This window comes from Tenrec ecaudatus, chromosome 16, assembly GCF_050624435.1.
Source record: "Tenrec ecaudatus isolate mTenEca1 chromosome 16, mTenEca1.hap1, whole genome shotgun sequence".
Classification (NCBI taxonomy): Eukaryota; Metazoa; Chordata; class Mammalia; order Afrosoricida; family Tenrecidae; genus Tenrec; species Tenrec ecaudatus.
Genome location: NC_134545.1, coordinates 29325503 through 29346891, shown reverse-complemented (window position 1 = coordinate 29346891; position 21389 = coordinate 29325503). Strand labels below are relative to the sequence as shown.

At 47.7% G+C, this 21389-nt stretch overlaps 1 protein-coding gene across 1 annotated transcript in view; it reads left to right on the top strand.

Annotated features, from left to right (window-relative positions):
* LOC142428565 (unconventional myosin-XVIIIb-like) overlaps window positions 1–21389 on the top strand; it is a 181796-nt gene that overhangs the window by 130929 nt on the left and 29478 nt on the right. The window contains exons 24-27 of the mRNA XM_075533417.1: window positions 1638–1767; window positions 2312–2512; window positions 8305–8415; window positions 11838–11942. Of these exons, the coding sequence (XP_075389532.1) occupies window positions 1638–1767; window positions 2312–2512; window positions 8305–8415; window positions 11838–11942 (547 nt within the window). The remainder of the gene's footprint in view (window positions 1–1637; window positions 1768–2311; window positions 2513–8304; window positions 8416–11837; window positions 11943–21389) is intronic.

Here is a 21389-nt window from a genome sequence, read left to right as displayed (position 1 = left end):
GGGCTATTGGCTGACCTTGGACCAAGGGAGGCCTTGTAAGCAACAGAACCCAAGCTCATGCCTGGTTCTGTTACCCTGGCCACATGGGAATCCTCAAGATCAATGCAGACTTCCTGTCAGGCTGGGAGCAAGTGACTCAAAGTCCTAGACTATTGAGACTTACTCACAGCTCCTCCGTTTATAGGGTTGGAAGTGGGGATAATGACTGGGATGGTGTGATGCACAGAAAGAGCTTCTTCCCCTTGGTGATTATCAACAAGGAAGGTTGGGGGTGGAGGGTTATGAGTCCTAATCTATGATTAGCCTGCATGACTCTGAGTAGGGGTCTTCATCTTGGTGTGATCTTCTTGGGAAGCAAATAAAGACAATCCTTAAAGTATAAATACCCAACATTGTTTCAATCATCAACCAAAACCCACTGTCATCAAACGGATTGGCACTCATAGAGACCCTCTGGGTTTCTGAGACCATCGGGCTTGAAGGGAGTAGACTGCCGTATTTTTCTCCTGAGCAGTGGCTTCTGCGTTCAAAGAGCTGGCCTAGCAGTTAGCAGCTAGTGCCTGACTCATCGTGCCACCAGGGATCCCTAGATCAGTACTTATTATAAAACGTGAATATGGTTTAAAAGTGCCTGGTGGCACCGTGGATTAAGTGTTGGACTGATGACCATAACACGGGCGGTTCACCAGGTGCTGCTCAGAAGCAAGATGAGGAGGTTTGCTCTCCTAAAGGTAAAATAGCCTCCGAGACCGTAGAGAGCATTTTGACTCTGCCATCGAGGGTCTCTATGGGTCAGATTCAACTCTATGGCAGTGGATATGGGTTTGGGTTTGGGGTGGATGAGGCAGACACTGGGGGGTAAAATATGAAAATGAGGTATGCCCCTAATTCATGTGGATAACTTTGTATTTAAAATCATAGAAACCTTCATTCATTCTCAAAAGTGAATTATTGTTTCTTGGCATAGCCTCCATCTAGTTCTGTTTGCTTCTGAGTTTTCTATTTACTTCTATTTTCTATTTACTTCTGAAGGCAGTGTTTCTGGCTCTCTAACTTTTCCCCAAGGAATTCTGGGCTCTTTGATTGACACCACGTCAGATGGCAGTGTGAACCTTCTCAAAGGACCCTTTCTCTCCTTTCCTCTCCTCTCTCCTCCCTCTCCTCTCCTCTCCTCTCTCTTCCCTCTCCTCTCCTCTCCCCTCCCCTCTCCTATCCTCTCCTCTCCCCTCTCCTATCCTCTCCTCTCTCCTCTCCCCTCCTCTCCTCTCCCCTCTCCTCTCCTCTCCCCTCCTCTCCCCTCCTCTCCTCTCCTCTCCCCTCTCCTCTCCCCTCCCCTCTCCTCTCCCCTTTCCTCTCCTCTCCTCTCTCCTCCCTCTCTTCTCCTCTCCTCTCCCCTCTCCTCTCCCCTCCTCTCTGTACTCTCTCTCTTGCCCCCTCTCTCACCTCTCCTCCCCACTTTCACCTTATACCCCCCCTTTCCCCTGTACCTCTTTCCCTCTCTCCCCTCTCTCCCTGATCCTCTGTCCTCCCACACACCTCTCTCTGTGTTGGTAAAACAGCTCTCTCTCGTCCGTACCCCATCGCAGGGTCCCTGCCATGGTACCACCATACTGTGACATATGCTCTTCCTTGTACAGGTTTGACATGCAGCTGGCCCAGGCCCTGGGGGAGTCCGTGTTTGAGAAGGGCATCCGGGAGAAAGTCACTCAGGAGAACACCAGCATCCAGTGGGAGCTGGGCAAGCTGCAGCAACAGCTGGAGGTAAGGGCAGGGGGCCCTGGCGCCATCTTGAATTTTTCTTGTTGGGTCCCCTCTGTACATGGTGGCAGGGCGGGAGCCCTGCGTGGCTGTCCTGCCACAGAACCTAGCATGACTTACTAAGCCAAGCAGAGGTTGGCACAGTCACCAGCTGACCCCATACTTGATGTCAGGATTCTGCTCCTGGCATCCTGGGAGGCCTGGGAGACGTGGTGGACCTTTGGTCAGTTCCAGACTGCCCAACGTTATCTGGCATCCGGAGCTGGTTTCCTAATCCAGAATAGTCATTTCTGGAAACTTGGCCACTTGGTTCTGACATCCCAGTCCATGATCCACTTTGGGATGTAACAGGAAGGGCCATGGCAGTGTTTTCCCACCAACATGCCCACCATGACCTGTCCCATCTGTCCTCCAGAGCAACTCTCACTGCTGTCCCACAGGGGACGCTGTGTGGGGCCTTGAGGTGGAGCCAGGCATTGGAAAGCCCAGTGTTATTCCAGCAGCTAGTCATGCCTCAGGTCACTCCACATCGCTATCTCCTCGGTCCCTGCAGCAAAAGGAACGGGACACCTTGCAACTGAAGCAGGAGGTGGAGAGGCTACATGCCCACAAGCAGGAACTGCTGGAGGCCCCCTCAGTGGGGCATAACGGCGTCGCCGACCTGAAGGAGAAACTGTGGAAGATGGAATCCCATGCCGTGGAGCAGCAGAAAATCCAGACCCAGCAAGAAAACACCATCAAGCAGCTGGAACAGGTCAGTAAGCCAGGCTGGCACCTCCGCAGAGGACCGTGCAGGAGGACACAGACACTCAACTGGGGGGCTTCACATCCATCAATGGCTCCCTATTGCTCCAGGAGAGAACAGTCATCTGACACTCAGGCTCTCTAGGATCTCGCCCTCTCCTACCAGCTTACGAGCCTCACTGCACTTCTTCCAAGAAGCCAGACTGGTCACTTTCCCCAAACCAGCTCCCACCCAATGCTCTACTCCTTTGCCATCTTCTAGGTCAGGGCTTGGCAAACTGTTGAGGCGGAAGAGCCAATCCTGCCCGTCATGACAATTTAAAAGTTATTCAAGACCCATACATATACTTAAAAAAAGAAAACGTAAAGTAATATTATAAATATTATATTATAATATAATATACTCTATTATAAATGAAACTATAGTGTTATTTTCATTTTCAATTTTACTTAAGACCCACTTATATGAACCGAAAGAGGCACGTATGGCTTGAGAGCCGCAGCTTGCCAGCCCCTGTGCTAGATAGTATTTGTACAGTGCACTCAATGCCTCCCTTTCTAATTAGATAGACTATAAATCCCAGGAGAAATTGATGGTTCATCGTGCTTATATCATGCGTCCCCAGAGCCCAGAGTGAGGCCAGGGACACAGCTGATGCTCCACTGCGTGTCCAGCGGGTTATCCAAATGTCACATCAGCCTCTATGGGGTGGTATGCTGGTGTTCTTGCCCACCTGGCAGATGGAGAAGCTGAGGCTCAGCGAGATGGAGTCAGTGGTGGGCATTAGAGCCTTGCATGCCTCCTTTGGATGCAGCAGTGTGGACAGGGTCCGAGGCTGCTTCGGGAAATGGGAAATAGCAAATGGGAACAAGTGTGTGCTCAGTGTCTTCGAGTCAGTTCTGAGTCAGTGACGCGTGTACAGCAGGAACAAACACTGCCAGTCCTGTGCCATCCTCACCATCGCTGCAGGCCCTGTGCGACGGTCCACCTTGCGGAAGGTCCCCTTTGTCACTGACCTCTACTTTACCAAGCATGATGTCCTTCTCTAGGAACGTGTCCCTCCTGGGAACCCGTCCTAATCCTGTAAGATGAAGGAGTATTAGAGCTGTACCTCTCCCAAGACTTGTTCATGCTTCTGGAAGTCTATGGATCTTTCAGTATTCTTCACCCCAACTCTTCTATGGGCTTCCTTATTGGTTGTCCAGCTTTCACATGCATCTGAATTGATTGAAGTGACCTTGGCTTGGGTCTGCCACACCTTAGTCCTCAAGGTGGTAAAAGTGAAAAGCAAGCAAGACAGGACAAGGTAAGCTATGGCAGCAGCTCCTTTACCCGGGAGCCAGAAAACAGTGGGCTGGTCTACCTTGCTGCCTCTTCCTACAGCGGATTTGAAGTGACTTATAGGACCGGGGCCCTGGTAGCATAGTGGTCCATCATTGGGCTGCTAACTGTAAGGTCAGCAGTTTGAAACTACCAGACACTCTTAGGGAGAAAGACGGGGTTTTCTACTCCTGTAAAGAGTTATGGTCTCAGAAACCCACAAGGGCAGTTCTACTGTGAGTAGAGGGTCATGATGAGTCATCATCAAAGCCAATGGCAATGAGTTTGGTTTGGTTTATGTGCTGCTGTAGGTTCTGTTGTTGTTGGGCTGTAGCAACATTATGTGTTTGGCCCTGTGTGGGTGCTGAAGGTGCAGCATTCAGCGGCGGCCCCCCTGAAGTGAGGAGCCAGCCTGAGTATCCAGAGGCAGGTTTCACTTGGAAGCAGCACTGAGGGAGTGGCCAGCAGGGAGACTTCCAGGAGGGAAAAATGTTGTTTTCGGAAGTTAAACCCTGAAGGCTGAGTCAGAGTTGGCTTGTTGTGACTGAGACAGCAGGAACAGCCTGGGAGAAGCCCAGGGCAGGGAAGTCATGTCCCGCTTAAGGAGCTGTGAAGAATTGTAGCCAGATGGAGCCCTTGCCGCGGGTCTTGTCTATAAGATCCCCTCTTTGCTTTGGACTTCAGTCTCCTTGTAAACAACAACAGCAAGAACAAGCAGGCCAAGCAGCTGCCCAGACCCAGGATACTATGCATCTTATAGATCAAGTTCAGGAAAAACCCACTGCCACTGAGTTCATTGCCACCCCTGACCACGCCATGTATCAGAGCAGTACTGTGCTCCACGACGTTGAATCTGGTCAGCTTTCATCTCCTAGCTTCCCCTTTGCCCCTCACTTAGAAATCCGTGAACGTCCCCAAAAAAGGAAGAACCCCTATAGGTTGTAAGGGACAGGAAAGATGGTACTGCCTCGCATGGCACCCAGGGCTGTGTCAACTGGTAGTAATCTCATAGAACCAGGGGTTAAACCAGCACTTTGGAAAATAGTATTACCTCTCTATGCCCACTGTTTCAGTCACTGTGTCAATCCATCTTGTCTATGCATGCATGTATTTGTGTACATGTGTATGTGAGCATGTACACACATGAGTGTGCATGTCCACACATCCATGCATTCCTGTATATATGCATGCATGTGCACGCATGTATGCACCTACATGTGCATTCATACACACATGTAGACACACACATGCTACTCATTTATACATACACATGTGCATGCACATAAACATATATAAATGCACAATATACATATATGTGTGTACACCTATGCATTCATGCACACATGCACATATATATATACATGGATGTGTGCATGCAGAAATGCACACATACATGCTTATATACACACACATCCAAAATACCATTACTGGTATCTGCTCCAAAACCCTAAACCGCACTTCCTGCCTTTGAGTCCATGCTGGGTCATAACAAGATTATCACGCTGTGTAGAACTGCATCTGTGGGTTTCTGGGACGACTGCCCCATCTGGGACGAGAGCCCCATCTCTCTCCTGTGTAGTTGCTGGTGGTTTTGAACGACTGACTTTTTGTTTAGCAGCCCAACATGTAACCACTAAGCTACTAGGGCTCCTCCAGGGAAAACAAATGTGTTTTAGCATCAGAGTGTTGCTTGTGAAGGATTCCGAGGGGCCACTGAGTGCCCAGACGCAGAATTGTGAACCCCGTGACCCAGAACTGAAAGCAACTATCTGATTGTCCAGCCTTGCTGTGTGCCCAGAAGGCAAGGCGCACTTGAGGCATGCATCCATCGCCAGCTTGGCCCATAACCTCACACTGTCTGTGTCCTTGCAGACACTCAGCAGATATTTATGGATTATCATCTAGCACTTTTTCCCCGGGAATCTTGTGTTAACTCATACAAGCTTGACAGGAATGGTTCTGCAGATGCCAGGCATGTCCAAGAGGCTGGAAACAAAATGGAAAAAGCAATCTTCTATTTACTTGCCTGGAGTTCTCATTCTGGATTATCTTCCCATAACCTCTGTCATATTATAGATGGAGAGGAAGCTGACAGTTACAGGGAGCTTACTTCCCTCTAGGAATAGTGATGTAGTGTGTGCTTGCCAGACCTCACTGCATTGTTCTTGCTGTTGTTAGGTGCCATCGAGTTAATTTCCAATTCATAGTGACCCTCCCCAAGCTAAATTGTTCTTCATGTCATCTAGCCTCCCTGATGATTTGCCCAGCACACAGATTGAATAAGCATGGGTCAATCTGTACCAAACCAGTTGGTGTCTGGTTGCTTTGATTCGTGTCAGCCTGGGAACATCAGAGGAGGCTTGTGTGGCACTGTATTTTGAAGGCAGATCACCAGGCCTTTCTTCTGAGGTGCTTAACTCTTTGTATGGCCCAGGGACTCTTAGAGTCCTGCATAGAAAGGAATTCTATCAGGTGTCTTAGACGACAAAGATGGCTTTGTCTTTGTTTTCTTTTCTCAACTTAATCTCTACATTAGGGCAGTTGTTGGAACTAATTTCAGAAAGCTAGGTGAAAGGGGCTGGAACAGTGCAGCAAATGGTCAGAAAGTTAAATATGTGTGGAACTGCTAACCGCAAGCTCATCAGTTCGAAACCACCAGCTACTCTGGAAGAAAGATGAGCCTTTCTACTCTTGGAAAGATTTACAGTCTGGCAATCCCCCAGGGCCTGTTCTACCCTGTTCTCTAGGGTCACCATGAGTCAGAATCCACTGGATGGCTGTGAGTTTGGTTTTGATAACCCATTGATACCAATGGGTTCCAACTACGGCTCCATGGACCTTAGCCCAATTCTATGAAATCTTTAAAATATAGACTCCTATGCTCTGCAGATCCTGGCTCAGGAGGTCCGGAGTGGCTCCCCGGAGTTCACAATCGTGGCTGGTAGTTGCTGTCCAGCTGGCTTTATCTCACGGTGACCTTATGTAGGACACACAAAGCATCGTCAGGGCCCGGGTCATCGTGGTGCCAACACTGCGGCAGAAACAATGGGCTCAAATGTAAGACCAGTCGAGAGGATGGCACAGAACTTGGCCGTGTTTGCTCTGACGCACACAGGTCACCACCATGTGGGCTGCTTGAGTGCATTGTCGTCGCCATTCGGCAACATCTTCCAACCAAGGCGCCTCCTTTTCCAGTAATGTAGCACACTGCTGTGAGTCATAGGGTTCTCATGGGCCGTGTCTGGGAAGTAGCTCTTGCTTCGTCTTGAAGCTCCGCTGAAACCTGTCTGCCCTGAATGACCCCGCTGATAGTTGAGAAACCAGCGATACGGCTTTCAGCACAATAGCAACACACAAACGGCCACAGCACAGCCCACGGATGGTGCATGTCAAGTAATTTTGACGTCACCACACTTGAGAAGCAAGGGCTTGAGATCAGTGTGCTGATTATGCAGATCAGGAAAGTGAAACCTTGAACGAGAGCTGGAACCCATGACTTCTGCCTCCTGTCCCAGGGTCCTTTCCACAGCACCGCACACCACGCAGTGTAAGCACACCACTCTGTCCTGCATCAGCTTCAGAGAATCGCGCTGAAATGACCCAGTTCCTCAATGAGGTCAAATTGCCAGGAAGAGGGATGTACACTTTTCTTTTTGTATTCAAAATGGTGGGGAATGGGGTGTAATAAATATTAATCTGTTTGTTAGGAACTGTACTGCCTACTTTTCATGGATCGCCTAATTTAATTCTTGGACAAGTTAACTAATTCCTCAGGCTTTCATTTATGCATAGATAAACTTTTATCCATCCATAAGCCTATATATCCATCTATAAATAAGTACACACCATCTATAAATAGGTACACACCATCTACAAATAAGTACACACATACATAAGTCCATATATGCAAAAAATCCATTTGTCCAGTCATAAACCCTCCATCTCTACTCATTTATAAGCTCATCCATCCACCCATTAACTATCCATCTATCCATCCATCCAATCATTCATCAATCCATCCAACCCTCCATCTATCTATAAATTCATCCATCCATCCATAAACCCTCTATCTTTCCCCTTACTTATAAATGCATCCATCCATCTATCTATAAACACATCTATCCATGCATCCGTGCATCCAGTTATCCATCTGTAATCCCATACATCCATGTGTACATATACTCATCCTAAATACCATCGCTGATATATTTTCCAGGGATGACAAACGTGTTTCTACATCAGAGCATTGTAAAGGATTCTAAGGATGCATCTAAACTCAGTGGGAATAGATGATTGATTGGTGACAATTATGACCATAGAAAGGGTTAGAGGTTACATTTGGGCTACTTGTTGATCATGCCTGTGTGCACCCCAAAGATGGAAAGCGCAATAGAAATGCCATGGTGGACATGGAGGGTCAGGGGAAAGGAGGACTGGGTCTCCCTCACGCATTGTTGTTGCTGCCCCACCCCCACCCCCAGCTTCGTCAGCAGTTTGAGCTGGAAATTGAACGTATGAAGCAGATGCACCAGAAGGACCATGAGGACCAGGAGGAGGAGCTGGAGGACATGCGCCAGTCTTGCCAGAAGCGGGTATGTGGGCAGCGGGCTCAGCCCTGCCTTGGGGTCCTAGCATATCCAGTCGTGGTGCCAGTTGGACACCAAGACCCTGGGGGAGGGGGGAAGAAAGGGGGGTTATGTGCTGGTCTTTCTTTCAGCTACCTGACACCGTAATTCCCTGGTTGCTTTCAAGGATGGAGAAGCAGAAGTCCCTGCCTTAAATAAGTTCTCAGGACTTGCAGAAATCTCTGGTACTATCCAGCATCATCAGCCCGCGATGTCGGCCTTGAGCCTATAATACTGATGACTGACGGCCTCTCCCTTTCAATAAGCAGTGCAGGCCCCTCGGTACTTCTCTCAGAATCAACAGATGTCACATGTTTTAGCCAGGCTCTTTGTAGAAACTTCAAACTGCGTAAGGAGGCAATGGCCTCTCCGAGTCTGAGCACCCAGAACCCATCATTAGAACTGTATTGTGATGCTTGTTTGCGACCATGATGCTTTGGTGCTCACGCACACATCCCTTCTGGCCATGATAATATCAGCCCAAAGTGGGTCATGCTCCTCAGAAGCCTGCTGTTATCGATGCTCTGGCCTCTTTCCCTGTTGATAAATACAGAGCTGACTGCTACTGAAGGGGCTTAAAAGTGGTCCAGGCTATTCAGTGCAGACCCCGTGCTTAACCATTTAGATGGTTTCTGATTTTCTGCTGAGATAAGCACCCTTCATAAGATGTGTTGAGTGATGTGAGTGTAATGCACACTCCTTATGGTAGGATGGCTGGGAAGCATCGGGGTCAATGTGAGTTAGCAGGTGGCTTCCCAGCCAGGCTCCTGGGGAACTCACAGAACCTCCCGTGCAGCTGTCGCTCTCCAAGAAGGCTGGAGCAAGGATGTTCGCAGAAGCAGCAGTCGAGAAACCAATTCCTGTATTGTGTTGGACCAATGTGCTGCCAAAGAGTCCTTTTAGGTTTATTTTGATTTAAAGAACAAAGGTGTCACTTGAATGATGCAGGTGTGGCTGCCTCTAGCCCTAGTCTTTTTCCATTGCCTCATCTGCCTGCTAAAGCTGGGCAGTGGGAAGGGAAGATGAGGAGGAAGACAGGCCCGGGGAGGAGGGCGGACTGTACTGTGGATTGTCATAGGAACAAACAAATCAATCTCCAAGGAAATCCAGCCAGAGGGAGAGACTCGGGCTGCCTTCCTTTGGCCAGGCCACTAGGAAAGACCAATCAATAGCCGAGGACATCTTTTTTGGTGGAGGAAGAGCCTCGATGAGATAGGTTGGTAGAATAACTACAGCCATAGACTCCTATGTTCCACTCCAAATGTTAGACTCTTAAACCCTAACACTCCCTTTTCAATTTTTGTTCAATCAGAAACAAAAGCAAGCTCAAACTCTACTACCATCGAGTCAACCCTCTAGGGCAGGGTAGAGGGTGTGTCATCGCTGTGCATTCACGAGGCTCCACCCTTTATGGGAGTCGACAGTCTTTCTCTAGCAGCGCGGTTGGTGGGTTAGAACTGCTGACCTTATGGTTAGCAGCCCACCGAGTAACCACTATGCCATGAGGGTCCTCCTCCCAAAATATTTGGTCCATGGAATCATCGAAGAAGCGCCTGCCGGACATGGATAGCGCTGCTCCCTTGATTGTGTCCCATGGCATAGGTTGTACGGGAGCTTACCAAAGGTTCGCATCAGCCCTTGGAGAATGTGCCAAACAACAACTGACTCCCAGTGGACCATCCCCCACCCCAGCTCCCGACTCCTCAACCCCATGGTGGCTTGGGAAGCTCCAGAACACAATCCAGAAATGTTTTCCAGGCCTGATCCATCCATTTTTTTTTACTCAGCATATTCCCTCCTCCCCCCCAAAGTTTTCATGTTCCCTGCCTCATTTGCAATGCACGCAGGAGCAGAGCACACCTGCTAGTTCTTACACGAAGGGGGACAATTGGTAGGGAACTTGTTTTTTATCCTTGGACAATCTGCCAGCATTTTTGGTGATCTGGTTTTCCTCGCAGCAGCAGGAGAGGGATGCCCCAGCCCCTGCGGTGAAACACAGCCACGCCCAGGTGGAGGGTGCATATGTCCTGGTCCATCCTTGAGATCCTGGGTCTCCCACTGGGGCCTGCGGCAGGGTCCCAGTGACTTGGAACGATGACCCTGCGGAGACCTTTCTGCAGGCAGCTTTATAAAGGGAGGGAGGGAGGGCGGTCAGGGAAAGGTGTTTTTCTGTCTGACAGACATTGACATGGACTCAGTCTGTCTCTCCCGTGGCAGGAAATCAATGGTCAGCAGCGTGGGTGGGAAGTGGCTGGCAGTCCCAGTTGGCAGGCAACACGGCAGGAACTTTATTTTCCTTCCAGTGTGAATCTTCAAACCTCTCTGGGACTTCGGTTGTCATCTGTGGACTTGTGCTGTTCGGGACATGGGGTCAGCAGGGAGGAGGAAGGTGGTGAGAGGAAGTCTCGCAGTGAGGCTGGGCCTTTGTGGGGCGAAACACAGCCCTCCTGGGTGAGCGGTGAGCACAGCATGCTTGGCTGTGAACCTAGCAGAGGGAGGTTCATGGTTATCCAAGGTGCCTTGGAAGAAAGGCTTGGCAACCTGCTGACACCCAATCCACCCAGGAAATCCCTACAGAGCCCAGTTCTGCTCTGACCCAGGTGGGACCACGAAGCATTGGAGGCGCAGTGACCGGCTTGTCACCTCTTAAGTCACAGCAGTGCCTTTGTGCCGAATCACAGTGACCCTACAGGACAGGGTAGAACTGCGCCCGTGGATTTCTGAGACTGTCCTTGTGGCGGCAGAAAGTCTTTCTGCTCAAGAAGCCTAAGCCCAGTGTCCACTCAGTGGGCTGTTCTTTGACAAACCAGCTCAGAGCTAATTTTTTTGTTCGCTGCCACACAGTATATTTTGTGAGGGAGATGACGGTGTTTTAAGACGTTACAGATCATGTTTAGTAAGGCCGGGTGCCAGGACGTATACATGGTCTGTACATAGAAGAGGGAGCTATCCCTTCTGTCTGGGCGGGGAGCTGGGGAGAAGGCGTGCTTTCTTTATGGGAGAATTATAGGGTGGGTGGGGGCTCCTATAATTGACCAGCTCTTGAGAACTCCAACTCTAGATGGTGTACATGGTTTGCACTCCACTGCTAGTCTGCAGGTCAGTGGTTTCAACCCACCTGTGTGGCACAGCAGAAGCAAGGCCTGGCGGTCTGCTTCTATAATGATGATGGCTGAAGAAATTTCCCAGAGAAGCTCTGCTCTGCAGCTCGAGAGGGGTCCCTGTGTGCATTGGGGTCAACTTGATGGTGATGGAGCCCCCCCACCACTGAGGCAGCCTCTGTGCAGTTAGGCAAGGAACCAGCAGCTCATCCTTCCCACCTTGAAGGTCTCTGCCATGCCTGGTGGAGTCCACTGGCCTGATGCAGACCTCTCCCTTTGTGCCCACAGCTCCGGCAGCTGGAAATGCAGCTGGAGCAAGAATATGAGGAGAAGCAGCTGGTCCTGCATGAGAAGCAGGATTTGGAAGGCCTGATTGGAACCCTGTGTGATCAGGTAAGGAGGAGGTGGCCAGAGCCATGGGGGAGACATGCTACCTTACATGCTTCAGGGGGCTGGAGGAGAGAGGGGCTCATCAGGGAGGGCAGCTGAAAGGAGGCTGTCTTTCTGATCTTCAGAAAACCCCTGCTTCTCCATCAGCTCAGTCCCTGCTAACACTCCCTGCGTCACACCGGAGGCCTGCAGAGGACGGCAGACAGCTTGGTTCTTGGAAGAACCCCAGGACGCGAAGGTGTGGGCCCAGCCAGGGCCTCAGGATAGGATGGCTTTGCCTTCAGAGGCTGTCAGCGAGCCAGCGGTCAGCCCTTGATTTGATGGGGGAGAATGCTAATGAGCTCACTGCTGTCACCAGGAGAATAAGACCTTGCCTAGAGAAGGCTGAGGGTCTGCCAGTATTGGAGCCAGGCAGATCTAGCCTCCGGCCTCCTAGTGGCCCTGGTAGTGTAGTGTTTGTGCTTTGGTCTATGAACCACAAGGTCAGTGGTTCAAAACCACCAGTTTCTCTGAGGGGGAAAGATGAGGCTTCCTACTCCCATAAATCTTGCAAACCCACAGGGGCAGTTCTACAGTGTCCTGTAGGGTCTTGAAGAGTTGGAACATGGCAGTGAGTAAGTGGTGAGACCCCAGGCAGGGTAAATAGCATGCAATGACTAAGCTAAAGGAATAGAGGTTGAAACCCTCTCAGGGAGCCCTTGGAAGAAAGGCCAGGCAATCTGCTTCCAAAAGGTCACAGTCTTGAGAGTCTATGAAGAAAGATGCAGCAGTCCCGCCCTTAAAGATTGACAGGCACAGACACCCTATGGAGCAGTTCTACTCTGTCCTGTCTGGTCGATAGCAGTTGGAATCTACTCGGTGGCAGGAGGTTTGCTTTTGGCTGCTGGTACCCCGCGCCCCACCCTGGGAGAACTATGGGTTCTCTTACAGAAGGGGTTATTGTTGCTGTTGTTGTTAGGTGCTGCCTAGTTGGTTCCAATTCACAGTGACCCTACTATGTGCAAGAGAACAAAACTCCCTGCTCGGTCCTGCACCATCCTCACAACCCTTGATGGGCTTAAGCCCATGATTGCAGTCATGGTGTCGATCCATCTCATTGAGTGTCTTTCACTCCCTCAATGCCCCCTCTAAGTTACTAAGCAAAATCAGGGGTGGGGAAGCTGTTTTCTATGAGGGCCATCTGGATATTTATAACATCATTCATGTTTGGCCATATTTAACTCACCCCTAATATGATGCCCGGAAGACCTGGTGGTATAAGGGTTATGCATTGGGCTGCGAACCTCAAAGACAGCAGTTTAAATCCATCAGCTGCTCCAAGGGGGAAAGACCAGGCTTTGTACTCCCGTAAAGAGTTACAGTCTCAGAAACCCGCAGGGGCAGTTCTACCCTGTCCTGAAGGGTCTCTCTGAGTCGGCATGGACTGAATGGCAGTGAGTTTGTCTGTCTGTTTGTTCAAGGTGATGGTTGGAACTGCTTCTCTTCGGTGAGGAGTGTGAGGTCAGCTGCTGTGGATGACTTTGTGGGCCTTAGATGTAAGACCCACAGGAGTTCTGGTGGTGCAGTGCTTACTCATTGGGCTGCTAACCACAGGTCAGCAGTTCAAAACCACCAGTGGCTTCCAGGGAAAAAGGCAAGGCGTTCTACTTCTGTAAAGAGCTACCATTTGGAAAACCCACAGAGGCACGTAGACCCTGTCCTCTAGGGTTCTACGAGTTGGAGTTGGCCCGATGGCAATGAGTGAGCGAGCAAACGATATGGCCTGTGAACCCGCTGTTCCCTGCCCTTGTCCTCCAGGGTCACGGGAATCTATTTCAGGTAGCTGCTTACTAGGCATTCATCCATCTGTCCATTGGTCTTATTATTAATTGAACTTCTTATTAATCACTAATCTTATTTCATGATATCATTTCCATTCATCCACAAAGGAAAGTGGATCATTTCAGATGGGCATGGAAATATTGTTTCTTCCTAGTCAGAGCTCTTTGTGGCTCTTGTTTGTTTGGTGTTTGAATGAGCAGGGCCACAGCAGTTGGGAAAGTGGGTGTGGCAGCAGAGAAGACTAGACAGCTGGGCTGCATCACTTCTTTTCTCCTTCAAGTTTTTCTTTCTTCAGCCAGACACTGGGGCTCACCGAGGTCCTTCCCTGTAGGATGAGGCCACGGGAGCATGGCCAAGTGTCTGCTTCTAGAACCATAGTCTAGACTCATTGGGAGAAGGGGACATCATCAACAGAGTCCGTTTGAAGAAGCCCCTGTGGCACTGTTGGGTGAGTGTTGTTGGGCTGCTAACCTCAATGCCAGCAGTTCAAACACACTAGTTGCTCCTAGGGAGAAAGTTGAGGCTGTCTGCTCCAGTAAACATTTACAGCCTCAGAAACTATGTAGAGGATCACCATTCAGTGGCATTGGCTGGATGACAGTGGGTTTGGGTTTAATTTCCATTTGAGAAAACCATGTAGGTCATCAGGTAAAGAAAGGTGTCTATACATATCACTAACACAGAAGCTTCAGATCTGTCCTAAAATACAGGTGGTGTGTTGGGAACCAACTGCAGCCTTCGGATGCGTTAGGACATGTTACACTTCTACATCATGTTGTCATGCTGACATTTTCTCAAGCATGTGGGAAAAAATCGCAAATGATACAGTTAAAGGTTCTTTACCAAACACCCAGTGTTCATATCAATTAACATTTTTCCATACTTGATTGAGATATATTTTTAACTTTTTATCGTGACTGATTCCCGGAGCACATCAGTTTTCTACTCCACAGTTGCACACACTTTGTTCCATCCCAATCATCGCAGTTTCCACACTGTCCCACCACGCATCCTACTTCTTCCCTCTTTCTGTTTCCTGCTCCATCCATTCTCCTTTCTGAATGCTGAACACTTCTAAACTCTTTGCTGGGGTGAATACTGCCCTTTGGGTCTCCAGTGGTTGCTGGTTCTAAGGTGTGTGTAACCTCCCTCGTGTTATTGTTCTCCTTACAGACCTATTATTTGACTGAAAATTAAGCCACAGAGGTGAGCTCCGTCCCAGGCTTGAAGGGAAGTGGTCTCAAAGGTTCCAACAGTTCCTGTCTAATTAGGAAGCCCAATCTTTGTTTTGTGGGTTTGGATTTTATTTTCCCCACATATTTCTCCCCTACTGTCTTTGCCCTTCTTGTGTGATCCCTTTCAGAGAAATTGGTAGCGGTAGCTGGGCACCATCTAGTTCTTCTGGTCTCCGGGTCAAGAAGACTGATGCTCGTGTGGTCCATTCTCCATTGTGCCATTGGTCAGATTGTATTCATGTGTCTTTTATTTTCACATGGGGTTGCCCCTGGAGGCAGACACAGAGTGGAAGAGGAATCATCTCTGTTCAATCTTGCTCCTGTACAAAAGGCCACACCCCCAAAGAGACATCCTCAAGCTACCTCTTGATTGACAGGTTGAACTCCACCCCTAGCCAGGAGTGTCTACTTGGCATAATACCTAGCTACTCCTTTTTGTTCACCAGTTCATCTGTCCTTTCCTGCGCCGTACTGATTACTGGATTATTATATCCTATAGACTAACCTTCAATATGCTGTCTGTTCTGGATCTAGCTTCTTAGTAAGACTCTGCCACAAAATCTGATGGTTTATTTTGAAACATGGATTCATGAATTATTTGAGAATAATTGTCAATTCAAACTATTGTACTCATACATATGTCATATCTCTCTGCTTTATGGATCTCTGTAATATTTTCCCCAGAAAAGTCTTTAAGCATTTTTTTCATTGTTGTTCTTAGATTTATTTCTAGGGTTCTTTCCGTTGCTAAGCTATTAGGAATAGACTATTTGTCTCTACTCCATCTTTCATTTCCTTACGGTGGCACATAGAAATGCTAAAGATATTCTCTGTTGATGGTGGAGCCAGCAAACTGGCTGGATGCCTTTTGCTTCTCATCTGTCATCTGTTGATGCTTTCAGGCTGGCTTCATAGGCAAGCTTCTCATTGGGGAATAGGAATTTCCAAATTTCTATTTCTAGGGCTCATTTTGCTTTCTTACATTCCTTCATTGGCTGGGAGTTCTAGTACAACATTGAGAAGTAGAAGAGGTAGTGAGTGTCTCTCCTTGCTCCTGACATCAAAAGGATGCTTCTACAACATCATCAGACACAGCATATTTACAAAGTGTGCTTAATAAATAACCGGAGACATAGGAAGTCAGTCTTTTTTGGCAAGTTTCTAATACTTTTTTAAAAAAGGATAAGATATGGTTGTGTTGAATGCTATCAGGTGTTTTTTTCTGATGTTGTTAATATACCAAGATTTGTCTCAGTGATGTATTAACATAGTGCATTGTATATCTTTTAGATATTGTAATGTATCTTAATGCATTTCCTTCCATTGCTGTATTGAAGTGGCAATATTTGGTTGAGGATTTTTGAAAACAAGCTTATAACCCTCTTTTCTCATCTTGGCTCACTGCACTTTTTGTGCTAACCTCAAAACATGAATCCTCAGTCACTGGTGAAGCAATTTTTATAAAAGTTGGTTCTTGTAGTTTCTCAAGAGTTCAGGCAATTTGCCTGCAAACTCCTTTGGGGTTTAGTTTCTTTTAGGGGAGAGAGTAGGCATTTGGTGTAGGCAGTGACTACATGATTCGAATGGTTGGCCATTGGAAACCATCAACAGCTGTGTGGGAGAAAGACTGGCTTTCTACTCCTGTACACAGTTATGATCTCAGAAACCTGCCAGGGTTTCGCATGAGTCAGCATAGACTTGATGGCAGTGAGCATGGTTAGGTAGTTGTACAGGAAGTTAGAATTTTGGGGACCCTATGTATGCCTGAAGGAAACCCTGCCCAGTCCTGCACCATCCTGAGGACCAATCTCACCTTTGAACCCATAGTGGTAGCCAATGTGTCATCTTGTCAGAGGTGTTCTTTATGTTGTTGACTCTCTCTACCAAGCATGATGCCCTTCTCCAGAGACTGGTCTCACCTGATGATAATCCAAATTATGTAGGTGTTACTGCTCCCTGGATAGGTCTCAATCTTCTTTCATTGAAAGATGATCCCTAGGAGCTGTTCCATTCCAGGTTTGAAGGGTGTCTAAGGACCATTGTCTCAAGGGTCCTGCCAGTTTCTGTCAGAACAGTAAGTTTGGTCTTTGTGTGTGGTGTAGTTTTGAATTGGGTCCTACATTTTTCTCACTCTGTCCGGGACCTTTTATTGTGATCCCAGAGTGGTCACTAGAGGTCTCTGGGCACCAGCTAGTTCTACTGGCCTCAGGGTATTGGAGGTTGTATTTCATGTGGTCAATGAGTTACTTGGATTGTTTTCTTGAATTTTTAATTTTCTTCACTCTCCTTTGTTCTGGGCAGGAGAGACTAATAATTGCCTCTTTGATAGTTGCCTGCAAACTATTAAGATCCCAGTAGTTACTCACCAAAGTAGAATGTAGAACATTGTTTTTGTGCACTGTGTCATCCTAGTTGACCTAGATGTCCCATGAGACTATGGTCTAAAGCAGCGGTTCTCAACCTGTGCGTAGTAACCCCTTTGGGGGTCTAACGACCCTTTCACAAGGGTCACCAGATTCATAACAGTAGCAAAATTACAGTTATGAAGTAACAACAAAATAATTTTATGGTTGGGAGTCATCACCACATGAGGAACTGAGGAACTGTATTAAAGGGTTGTGGCATTAGGAAGGTTGAGAACCACTGGTCTAAATGTCCCAAGACCCTGGATAAGTAAAGCACTAGTGAAGAAACCTTACACCTCCCAGTCTTAGCTATGGTTGTCAAAAAATCCTGGTGCTGGCCCAACGACAGACCTGTACACCAATTTAACAGATTTGAGAAGCCAGAAGTAAATCCATCCACCTGTAGACAGCTGATCTACAAAGGGCCAAATCCATTCAAGGGGTTGGGATCGTCTCTTTAACAAACAGTGCTGACCACACTGAATTCCCATTTGCAAAACAACAGCATCATGCTTCTTAAACACAATGAGCTCTAGTTACCTCGACCCATGTGTTAAGGACCATCTTTTTACATAATGTTTTCAGGCAGTCCAGCTCGGCCCTCCGTTCACTGGGCAATCGTCAGCAAACTCACATTCTCTCACCAAGCCTCGACTTTTTAAAGTGGTCAAGTGATTCCTAACAGAATTTCCAGATCTTTTTCAGGAAGTGTCCAGAGAGTTCTTTGTTGTTAGGTGCCGTTGAGTTGGTGATGACTCTTAGAGACCACCCTGTACAACAGAACAAAACACTGCCTGGTCCAGGGCCATCGTCACAGTGGTTCCATTGTCACCGCCATTGTACAAATCAGTCTCATGGAGGGCCTTCCTCCTTTTCACTGCCCCTCTACTTTTGCAAGCATGATGTGCGTGTTGGGGACTGGTCTCTCCTGACAACATGTCCAAAGTGCATGGGATGAAGTCTTCCTATCCTCACTTCTGTGGAGCATTCTGGCTGTACTTCTTCCAAGACAGATTGTGTGTTCTTTCTGTACACCACTGTACTTTCAGTGTTCTTTGTCAACACCATCATTCCAATGCACCAATTCTCCCTTAATCTTTCCTACTCAAGGCCCAACTCTTGCACACATGCGAGGCATTGAAAATACAATGGGTTGGGCCAGGCACCCCTTAGTCTTCAAGGTAACATCCTTGCTTTTTAACAATTTGAAGAGGTCTTGTGCAGCAGATTTACCCAATGCAATGAGACCCCTTTAGCAGCAGATACTAACCCAAAGTGCTCTGTATGATGGATGGCGAAGTAAGTGAGGTGTGCACATCGTTTCCCACAACACTGAGCATCATTTGAATATATACACTAATTACCCACCAGCTTCATCCAAGCCCGAATCTTGGTGCTGTAAAATGAGAACTCGCAGGATGACATTTATTTCCCATTAACCTAATGAGGTTGGTTTTTCCCTTTTCTTCCTTTGGTAGCCGTTCACAGTGAAGGGGGGCTGACTTGCTCAGGGGTGCTGTTGTCAGTTTTGTTTGCAGTTCTCCGTCTGGGAAGGAGATGATGCCAGCATCCTCTAAGTCTCGCTGGCAGTGAAGATGATCTACATGGCCAAGGCTAATGCCAGGGTGTGACCCTGGTGCCAAGATGCCCCAAAGGAGAGTTAAAGGGATGTGGGCAGAACAAGAGCTGACACAAATTAGAAAGGCCCAAAGCATGCGGCTTGAATATAATCCTGGTGTTGGAAAAATCTGGGCTTTGGTAAATATAGGTTCAAGCAGTAGTTCTACTAGGCACTGTGGTGCAGCTGTTCGGGATTTGCTTTCTACAATCAAGCTGCCTGAGTTCAAATCGCTGCCTGGCCAGCTGGTAGCAGTGTGACCTTGGACAGATTGCTAACCTTCCTATATTGACCTTCTTAGCCTTACCTCTGCTTCTCCGTGACAGTGCAGACCTTGGAGGACATGGACTGGCCCCAGGTGGCTTCTCCAGCACTGCGACCTGCCCTGCCACCCATTTTTCATACTCCCAGACTAATTACCCAAATTTTTATATGCCAGATGATTACTCAACTCTTTCTTGACTCATGAAGCCCTGCTAGGGTACTGATTACAGGTTGGGCTGTTAACCACTAAGTCAGCAGTTCAAATCTATCAGCCGCTCCTCTGGAGAAAGACTTAGCTTTCTATTCCTGTAAAGAGTTATAGTTTGGGGAAACCCACAGGGGCAGTTCTACCCTGTCCTGTAGGGCTGCCCTGAGTCGGCATCGACCGCGGGCAGTGAGATTGAGTTTTTTCCTTCTTTAATCATGGAGCCCTGCTGTTGTGATGGATTCAACGGTATGCTGCTAACCACAGGGGCAGCAGTTCAAGCCCACCAGCCACTTCAAGGGAGAAAAGGAAACTGTCTCTTAATCTTAATTAAGCGGAATCTTCATTTTTCTCTTAATCTGCCCCTGTGAAGAGTTGTTATACCTGAAATCCAAAGGGGCAGTTCTGCCCTGTCCATCAGGCTCAATGTGAGTGGGGATGGACTCAGTGGTGGTGGGTTGGGTTGGGTTTCTTTGCTCTTGCAGCGCCCTCTATCTGGAAGGACTTTCCTGGGCCTCTTCTCCTAGGCTTCACCGGCTGCAATTGAGTCAATTTTCACTCGTAGGGACCCCAAAGGTTACAGCGTAGAACTGCCCCCATTAGGTTTCCTAGACTATAATATTGGCACAGTAGGTTACTGAAAAGTCACCAGTTCAAATCCATCAGCCATTCCTAAGGAGAAAGATGAGACTAGCCGCTACTGAAGAACTTGATAGCCTTGGAAACTATGGAACAATTTTGTTTGGCCTGCAGACTGTGGTGAGTCAGAATTGACTTGGTAACAGTGGGTTGTTTGTTTGTTTGTTTTAGAATATTTAGGGGAGTCGATTAGCAGATCTTTTATCCCTCAGAGCACTGAGTGGATCCAAACAACTGACCTTTAAGTTAGCAGCCAAGTATGTAACCACGGTGGAACCAACCTCCTTTTCACCGAGTTACTTCTTAATTATCTCCTAAATCTTCCCAAATCCTTTTCCCAGACTGAACTTGATGATACTCACATATGCCTCTAATTTTTTTAAAAATTCTCTTTATTTTTTCTTTTTTAATCATTTTATTGGGGGCTTGTACAACTCTTATCACAATCCATACATCCATCCATTGTGTCGAGCACTTTTGTACATATGCTGCCATCATCATTCTCAAAACATTTGCCTTCCACTTGAGCCCTTGATATCAGCTCCTCATTTTTTCCCCTCCCTCCCCACTCCCTCTGCCTCCTCCCCCATGAACTCTTGATAATTTAATAAAAACATAGCCCTCATTTTCCTAAACCGACCTCTTTCCAGTCCGAACATTTGGATGTTATCCTAGCACTGAGGCTCACTGGCAGCGTGGTCTTGGGTGAGTGCCTTCGCTGCAGTCAGCCTGGTTTAATCTTATGTCATTTGGGAGCAGGACACTCCATGGATCTCAGATTGATCAGGAGCACACTGTGTGACCACACCCAGGGAAGGGGACTTCTGTAGGGTCAGCCCTGGCCGCCAGCTTTCCAGAATGATGAGCTGTGACTACTTTCATTGAGGCAATCATGATGTTGCCTCTTGGAAAGGGATTGTCACAGAGCCAAATGCAATAATACCACAAAAGGATGGCAAGATGCCCAGCCCACAGCTCAGCTAGTTGTATATATGTGGGTGCATATAGGTATATGTATATGTATATATATAGGTATACACACATGCATATATATCTATATCTGTGGAGAGAGAATGTCCAGGAAGCTTGAATGAAAATATAATGTATTTTTCCACGAATTTTTTGAAACCCCATAGTGTGCATACACACACACACACCTTCAAAAAATTATAGAAAATAGAGTGAAAAGATAATGGATATTTTATTTATGTTATTTATCTATTTATTTTAAATCATTTTATTGGGGGCTTGTACAACTCTTAT